At 37.1% G+C, this 9,264-nt stretch overlaps 2 protein-coding genes across 2 annotated transcripts; one reads left to right on the forward strand and one right to left on the reverse strand.

Moving 5' to 3' along the window:
- Positions 1 to 1,138: 1,138 nt before the first annotated feature.
- Positions 1,139 to 3,186, reverse strand: LOC111787757 (pentatricopeptide repeat-containing protein At5g66520). Its single transcript, XM_023667803.2, has one exon. It carries the CDS (start codon positions 3,060 to 3,062, stop codon positions 1,191 to 1,193), a length of 1,872 nt encoding a protein of 623 aa, XP_023523571.2. The 5' UTR covers positions 3,063 to 3,186; the 3' UTR covers positions 1,139 to 1,190.
- Positions 3,187 to 5,535: 2,349 nt separating this feature from the next.
- On the forward strand, positions 5,536 to 8,342 carry LOC111788872 (heterogeneous nuclear ribonucleoprotein 1). The gene is made up of 6 exons (XM_023669432.2): positions 5,536 to 5,713; positions 5,923 to 5,963; positions 6,217 to 6,380; positions 6,784 to 6,883; positions 7,027 to 7,196; positions 7,474 to 8,342. The coding sequence occupies exons 1-6, from the start codon at positions 5,658 to 5,660 to the stop codon at positions 7,984 to 7,986; spliced, it is 1,044 nt and encodes a 347-aa protein (XP_023525200.2). The 5' UTR covers positions 5,536 to 5,657; the 3' UTR covers positions 7,987 to 8,342.
- The last annotated feature ends 922 nt before the right edge of the window (positions 8,343 to 9,264 follow it).

Raw genomic sequence — 9,264 nt, forward strand, 5'->3', positions numbered from 1 at the left:
ATCATTATCTTTGCTCTTAATAATGAATAGAATAAATAATTTATTTATTAAATCGTATTATTAAAATAATTTGAGCAATTAAATTTTAAATGTTTTTTTCCTTAGATTTAGGTACGAGTGGGTGAAACTTCGAGACTTTAATAGTGATGAACTGTATTGTCGGGTTATTAGTAGACTATGAGATGCCCTGACATCGAATTAATATAATAAGCTAATTTTGTAGTAAACAAAATGTTGTACTCATGTTAAAATAGAGTAAGTTGACCTTCGGGTTTTCCACTAATACAAAGAGACTACTACCATTCTTAAAGCTCGGAATAGAATGACCCTAACAACAGTTGATTTAGGTGAAGTAACGAGCAAGTACTCTCTAAAAAAAAAAATGAACATTACTTAAGGTATAGAAATTAGTTAGTGGCAGCTCAGACCCAACAAAAGCAAGTAGCTCATACTCAACAACATAATGACTACGTATAAGACCATTTGATGTCGAGTTGGGGATGTGAACATAACAGCCCTAAAAGCCCTTATGCACTATTTGACTCTCACAAATAATATATACATATATATAAGATTTTTTTTTATTTTTTTTATTTTTGTTAAATTATGTGAAGCGAAGACTAAGTGATGTGACCATGTTGCAAGAGAATGTCGCAGAGCCATCAGATGCCAAATTCAGATTTCAAATCTTAATCTGAATCCTGGACATGGGTCGTTACATATGTGATCCAACGTTATTGCCAAAAGGAAGTTTGTATTAAATTTGGATTTCGAATCTTGATCTAAATCTTGAGTATGTGTCGTTATATATGTGATCTGGCCTAACTGCCAAAAGGAAGTTTGTGGGCATGTCTCGATGATGATATTTTCTACAACGCATCGTCGTCAGACTACTCAGAATGTTTGGAAAGTTGGGTGTTTACCTAGAGATGAAGTGGTTCTTCCTCATTGGCTTGGGCACTCCACCAGCTAGAGCATTGAAACTATCTGACATGGAGGGCTGTAGGGATTTTCTTCAATTTCTATGTTTACAAGAGGCACAAGACATGGTGGGCGAGGCATAACTATATCTTGTCAGCTTCTTTGGATGCTAGGGTTGCTTGCTTTCATGGGGATTCTCATATATTTCATCCTTCAATCACCACAAGAACAAGAACCATTAGTTCACAAATCATTTATCTCAACTACAACTACCAGTAATCGCCACAAGAACAAGAACCGTTTTTGAAACAATGAAATCGATTTCTATCCCGAACAACTATTTCTCTGGTACTAACAACTGATATGATCTTTAGAGCGGCATGGCAATCCTCGCAGACTCGCAGATTCTTCATGATTCTAATAACAGTTCCAGGTCCCGTCTTGATTAACCCGAAGACTACTGCTAACTTCTCACTATGTCGAAACAAATACTTCTCTTTTTGATCATCTTCCATGTCGAGCAACACCACCGAGGTGTTGGGCACGTATCCTTCGAGCTTCATTCGCTCGAGCAACTTCTCCCATGTCTTGTATATCTCCTCGGTTTGAGGATGGGTCTCGTCCCCTGCAACAAAATTGTGAACCATTCCTTCTACCATGATTGAACTCCAGCCAGGAGTCTTTTTTACTCCTCTGTCTCTCATCAACTTCCTCACTCGGGCTACATCCTCCCATCTTCCTGCTTCTGCGTAGATGTTCGATAGGACCACATAGTATCCATCGTTTAGCGGATCCAATTCCGAGAGGTGACGGGTGGCTTCTTCGGCTAATTTTATGTTTTTGTGAACTTTGCAACCACCAAGGAGGGCTCCCCAAACAACACCATTAGGTGCAATAGGCATGTTCATGATGAACTCATGAGCCTCTTGTAGCAGCCCTGCTCGGCTGAAAAGATCAACCATACAACCATAGTGCTCAATCCTAGGAATTATCCCATAATCCTTAGTCATGCTAGCAAAATATTTACGGCCTTTCCCAACAATTCCCATGTGGCTGCAGGCATGTAAGATACCAATGAAAGTCACTGCATTGGGCTTCATGCCTGTGTTTATCATTTTATTGAAGAATGCAAGAGCCTCCTCGGCCTGTCCATGGGCTGCGAGTCCCACAATCATAGCCGACCAGGAAACGACCGTGCGTTCTTCCATGTCGTTGAAGATCCGATAGGCATCATCCAAGCACCCACACTTTGCATACATATCAATCAAAGTGTTACAAACACGAATGTTTTTATGATAGCCAATTCGGTTAGAGAAGTCATGTATTCTCTTCCCCAAATCCAGGTTCCCCATATCAGCACAAGCTACAAGAACAGCCACCACCGTCACTTCATTAGGCAATAAACCAGCTTCTTCCATCTCCAAAAACAGATCGACGGCCTCCTTGGGCTTCCCACATTGGGCATATCCACCAATCATCGAAGTCCACGACCTCACATTCCTCTCAGGCATTTCAACAAACAACTTATACGCACCCTCGATATCGCCTCTTTTAACCAATTGCGCAATCATAATATTCCACGTTATCACATCCCTTTGCGGCATTTTATCAAACACCATCCTTGCAACACCCATTTCGCCACACAACGCATACAAATGAACAATCATATTCAGCAAGAACATATTCGATTGCAATCCAAGTTTCTCAACATACCCATGAACAATCCTACCATTCCTAACATCCAACAACCGAGAACACGCTTTCAAAACAAACGAACAAGTATAATTATCAGGGCAAACATCAAACTCACGCAAACGATAAAAAAGTGAAATGGCATCAACAGGGGAATCTCCCTCGGCAAAAGACCTCAAACAAGTGTTCCAGAGGGCGACTTGGGATGCGTCCACGAGCTCAAAGATTAGCTTGGCGTAGGAGAAACTCGAATTCAGAGCACAAACGGAAGCTACCCGTGAAAGTGGGAGGGAAGAGAGGGGAGAATTGGTTTTGAGGAGATGGGCGTGGACTTGCTTCAGCTCAAAAGGGGAGGAGAAGTTGTGGAGAAGATGGGTGATCGGATTTGGAGTGGGAGAGGCTCTATGGGGAAGAGGGGGAACGTGAAGTAGAGATACAGAGCAAATCATTTCGTTGTGATTGGGTAAAGAAACGCATTCGTTTTCAAGATCATCCGAGTGTGTGTTGAAGATTTGGATCGAAGCTCGGGACGCTTGAAATTGAATAAGAATGCTATCATCTCATTTTCAAATTCTTCCACTTTTCTTATAATTTATAATCTAAAATTACTTTTGATAGAAGTTTTTCATCCTTATATTAGTGTTAAATTTACTTCAAAATTTTCAATGCTTCATATTTTCTGTTTTAGCCAATTACATATGGTTATGAGCCTTATGATTTTGATATCATTTGTAAAAACATAAGCCCACTTGGTAGATATAATTTGCTTTAGCCTATTACACATTGTCATCAGCCTCGTGATTTTGATACCATTTGTAAAAACATAAGCCCACTTAGCAAATATTGTCTGCTTTAGCAAATTACATATTGTCATCAGCCTCGTGATTTTGATACCATTTGTAAAATATATCAGCCCCACTTAGCGATAGTGTTTGCTTTAGCCTATTACACATCGTCATTAGCCTCATGATTTTGATACCATTTGTAAAACACATAAGCCCACTTAACAGATATTGTCTGCTTTAGCCTATTGCATATCGTCATCAGCCTCATGATTTTGATACAATTTGTAAAAACATAAGCCCACTTAGCAAATATTGTCTGCTTTAGTCTATTACAAATCGTCATCAGCTTCATGATTTTGATACCATTTGTAAAACACATAAGCCCACTTAACAGATATTGTCTGCTTTAGCCTATTGCATATCGTCATCAGCCTCATGATTTTGATACAATTTGTAAAAACATAAGCCCACTTAGCAAATATTGTCTGCTTTAGTCTATTACAAATCGTCATCAGCTTCATGATTTTGATACCATTTGTAAAACACATAAGCCCACTTAACAGATATTGTCTGCTTTAGCCTATTGCATATCGTCATCAGCCTCATGATTTTGATACAATTTGTAAAAACATAAGCCCACTTAGCAAATATTGTCTGCTTTAGTCTATTACAAATCGTCATCAGCTTCATGATTTTGATACCATTTGTAAAACACATAAGCCCACTTAACAGATATTGTCTGCTTTAGCCTATTGCATATCGTCATCAGCCTCATGATTTTGATACAATTTGTAAAAACATAAGCCCACTTAGCAAATATTGTCTGCTTTAGTCTATTACAAATCGTCATCAGCTTCATGATTTTGATACCATTTGTAAAACACATAAGCCCACTTAACAGATATTGTCTGCTTTAGCCTATTGCATATCGTCATCAGCCTCATGATTTTGATACAATTTGTAAAAACATAAGCCCACTTAGCAAATATTGTCTGCTTTAGTCTATTACAAATCGTCATCAGCTTCATGATTTTGATACCATTTGTAAAACACATAAGCCCACTTAACAGATATTGTCTGCTTTAGCCTATTGCATATCGTCATCAGCCTCATGATTTTGATACAATTTGTAAAAACATAAGCCCACTTAGCAAATATTGTCTGCTTTAGTCTATTACAAATCGTCATCAGCTTCATGATTTTGATACCATTTGTAAAACACATAAGCCCACTTAACAGATATTGTCTGCTTTAGCCTATTGCATATCGTCATCAGCCTCATGATTTTGATACAATTTGTAAAAACATAAGCCCACTTAGCAAATATTGTCTGCTTTAGTCTATTACAAATCGTCATCAGCTTCATGATTTTGATACCATTTGTAAAACACATAAGCCCACTTAACAGATATTGTCTGCTTTAGCCTATTGCATATCGTCATCAGCCTCATGATTTTGATACAATTTGTAAAAACATAAGCCCACTTAGCAAATATTGTCTGCTTTAGTCTATTACAAATCGTCATCAGCTTCATGATTTTGATACCATTTGTAAAACACATAAGCCCACTTAACAGATATTGTCTGCTTTAGCCTATTGCATATCGTCATCAGCCTCATGATTTTGATACAATTTGTAAAAACATAAGCCCACTTAGCAAATATTGTCTGCTTTAGTCTATTACAAATCGTCATCAGCTTCATGATTTTGATACCATTTGTAAAACACATAAGCCCACTTAACAGATATTGTCTGCTTTAGCCTATTGCATATCGTCATCAGCCTCATGATTTTGATACAATTTGTAAAAACATAAGCCCACTTAGCAGATATTCTCTACTTTAGTCTATTACGTATCGTCATCAGCCTCATGATTTTGATACCATTTGTAAAAACATAAGCCCACTTAGCAGATATTGTCTGCTTTAGCCTATTACATATGGTCATCAGCCTCAGACGTTTAAAACGGGTCTACTAGCTAGGTTTCTAACTCCGCTAAATATAGTACCTTTGAAAAAAAAAAATCAAAATTAAAATTTGAAGTTTGGGCTCAATGTCCATGGGCCCAACTATTGGGCCGGCCAAGTATCAACCCGATTGACATATAAAAATGCTCTCTCTCTCTCTCTTGGACCGTTAAAATTCATTACCCTCTTTCAATTCGGAATTCCACTGAAAACCTAAATCAACGATCTTTCATCTTCTTCTCCACGTCTTATCGATCTTCTTCGACAACGCATCCGCCAGCCAAATTGCTCATGGCGTCCAAATCGAAGAGCGAAAATCCTCACACCGGCGATGGCGCTAGCCCCGGGTTTGTTTCTTTTCCTTTCTCAAATTTTTATTTTCTTTCGGTGTTTCTCTGAGAAAGTTTGATGAGTTGGGGAAAAGGGCTTTCTTAAGCGCCAGATTCCATTACTATATGTCATCCCCCTCTCAGGCCTGTCAAACAGTTAATTTGTCTTGATTTTCTTTAGATCTCGATTTTGTGTTCTCACTTTTTTGCTATTTTTGTTTTCCCAGGAAGATTTTCATCGGAGGATTGGCGAAGGATACAACTTACAGTGAGTTTTTGTTTTATTTTAATCATGTATTAGGGACGAGTTTCTGTACCCATGTTTAATTCTGCTGAAATTACCTGTTATTCTTGATGGGTGTTCATATTTTGAATGGCTAGCTTAGCACCTCTTCTATTGCGGTTCATTGATAATTAAATAAATTCTTGATTTGCTAATTCTGTATATTGATTAAGTGCAATGTTAGCTTAGATTCGGCTGCAGCTGATGTTCTTTTTCATTGTGTTCTTGGAAAAATTAGCTCAATTCAACAAGCATTTTGGTGATTATGGAGAGATAACGGACTCGGTGATCATGAAGGATCGGTATACCGGACAACCAAGAGGTTTTGGGTTTATTACTTATGCTGATCCTTCTGTGGTTGACAAGGTTATCGAAGATACACACGTCATCAATGGAAAACAGGTACGTCATCTTAATTGTTTTGTTTTTCTTCTTCCTGCTAACTGGCTTACACTATTTTTCAATTAAATCAATTAAATTATCGGTCGTAGTAGCGTTAGCGTGCCAAGCCCTACAATGGATTCATAGATTATGAAATCAATTAGACTATGATTTAAATACTTTTTTCTGATTCTTTTGTTTATTTTTTATTCTTTTTTGAAAAAAAAAACCACATTATATTCTACTGGGTTGTTGAATGGCGTAAAATATTTTTGTTTCCCGTGGTCTTATGAGGTTAATTATTAGTCTTTTTCTGTATTTTATTGGATGGTTTATAATCATACAGTTGTAATATGATTGTTGTTGCATGAATTTATGCTTTATTTATTTTATTTCTGGGATTTACTTTGCTAAATGGAGATAGGTTGAAATCAAGAGAACCATCCCTAAAGGGCAAGGTCAATCAAAGGATTTTAAGACGAAGAAGATATTTGTTGGTGGGATTCCATCAACGGTTACTGAAGGTAAGGTTATTGAGTTATATGTTGAAGCGTGTTCTTTATTGGCAGGACCAGTGTTTGTTTCAGCCACTTTTTATTTGATCTTCTCATATTGATGTAGTTTCTATGTTGTGTTTTAATATGTTTATTACGTATCTTGCTTGTAGATGAGTTAAAACATTTCTTTTCCAAGTTTGGGAAAGTTGTGGAACACCAAATTATACGTGACCATGAAACCAACCGTTCGCGAGGCTTTGGGTTTATAGTTTTTGACCAGGAAGAAGTTGTAGATGAAATTTTATCCAAAGGAAATATGATAGATATGTCTGGTACCCAGGTGAGCTTATATAAATGGACCGCAAGTGAGCAAAGTGTAAACCAAATTGTGTTTCCCATGGGTTTTGCACCATCGTATTTTCCAGTTTTAATAATAATGGACAATTTTCAACCCTTTCACTTTATACAATCGTATCTTTTAAGTATTATGCGATTAGCTGCTTCTTTTTGCTACTAATTTTAGGTTGAGGTTATACAGGTATAGGTCTTCTAAGGCAAGGGCTATCAGAATAGTTAAATTGCAGAAGATCTAGGTTAACTAAGTTACTTTGTTGTAGGTGGAGATCAAGAAAGCTGAACCAAAGAAATCCTCAAACCCACCACCTGCTCCTGCATATGGTAGCAATTCTAGGGCTCGTTCATTCAATGATGGCTTTGGTGGATATGGTGGTTCTTATGGGGACTTTGATGCAGGCTTTGGACCTGGTCCCTTTAGGACTGCAGGTGGTCTTGGTGGTAGGATTGGGGGTGGCTATGGTTATGGTAGTGGTGGTGACTTTGGTGGTGGTTATGGAGGTTTTGGAAGCAGTAGCTTAGGTGGCTACCGAGGTGAATCATCCCTCGGTTATTCTAGTCGATTTGGTCCTTACAGTGGTGGGTTTGGTGGGGGTTATGGCACAAGTGGCTTAGGAGGATATGGTCGAGGGGTTGATGGCTATGGGAGCTATGGAGGTTCAGGTTACAGTGGAGGTTATGACTCAGGTCCTGGTGCTAGTTACGGAGGAGCAGGTGGTTTGTATGGAAGGGGAGGCTATAGTGGGAGTAGTCGATACCATCCCTATGCAAGGTAGAATCGTTGCGTAGTCAGTACCGTCCATCTCCTTGGAAGCTAGAACAGAAGTCTCACTCGAACGCTGTTTCGCCTAAGAATTGCCATAGAGTTTTTCAAACACACAGGTTCCTTTAGTTTTGTGGCCCAGTGATAGGCAGTGTTCTCTCACAAATACTAGAGGTCCAAGGATGCTTTGGAAAAAGACGAGAAAGAGTGTATTAGACTTTTTATTGTATGGTTTTAGACACTATTATGTAGACTACACTACTGCAAGCTAGTTTATGCCTAATATGGTTGTCCCCATCTAGTACAATTTCAATGTAGTGTGCTGTGCTGCTCTGCTGTAGGCTTTAGCATACACTTATTTCTCGGTTATGTTTATTCGTCACGTTAGTTCGATAAACTAGATAGAGATATTAGATGTATGTTATTTCCTAACACGACCTAGTAGTCTTATGCTCTTTATTTTAGTTTACAGAACGTGATAGACACAGGAAGAGTAAAATATAATCCTCCCAGTTCTTACTGATAGTTTTAGGGGAGCGAGCGGGAAATGTAGGACGAGACACATCATGTTTATCGATATGTTGTTTAGATAGATAGAGGATTGTTGTTTTGATATTGAGATTAATTCATTATGTTCTTGGCCTTTTGAGTGATCTGCTGAAGCTGTACTGGTGGTTGCCATGGAAGCTATTTCTGCAATTTTTTAGGTTACTTTAGGGTCTCCAATTATTTATCCAGAAATTAGGTTTTATTTTTTTATTTTTTTATTTTTTTTTTAAATGAGTATAGGGTAAATAATAGATAAGGCAAGTTACCATGCACAATTGAAGTCTCTGTAATTTCTTCATTAATTTTCTTTTTTTTATAATGAGTTTTTTTTTTTTTTTGTTTTTTTGTTTTTTTTTTTTACCATATTTAATTCAATAATATTTATGGTTTTTTTTTAGAAGTGTATTTATTGTTTGTGGGGTTATAAATGTGGGGAATAAATTGATTTTTGCCCTTATTTTTATTGTCATCTAATTATATTTATATTAGAAAAGCACTATTATATATATATATTAGATGAGAATGGAAGCATGCAAAGCATTATTTTGGAATAGACCATCTTAGTCAAACCATTATATTTGAATGAAAGTGGGAGAATATGGAATAATACTTTATTTCCGTTCATTAATGTAATCTAAAAAATATTCTTAATAAGGTATAACTTAATTATAATTTTCATACATATATTTTAATAAAGAGACCACTTTAAATGTCGTTGAATTAATAATAATAAAACAGGGAT

The sequence above is a fragment of the Cucurbita pepo genome, chromosome 2 (assembly GCF_057944985.1).
Source record: "Cucurbita pepo subsp. pepo isolate OVF chromosome 2, ASM5794498v1, whole genome shotgun sequence".
Classification (NCBI taxonomy): Eukaryota; Viridiplantae; Streptophyta; class Magnoliopsida; order Cucurbitales; family Cucurbitaceae; genus Cucurbita; species Cucurbita pepo.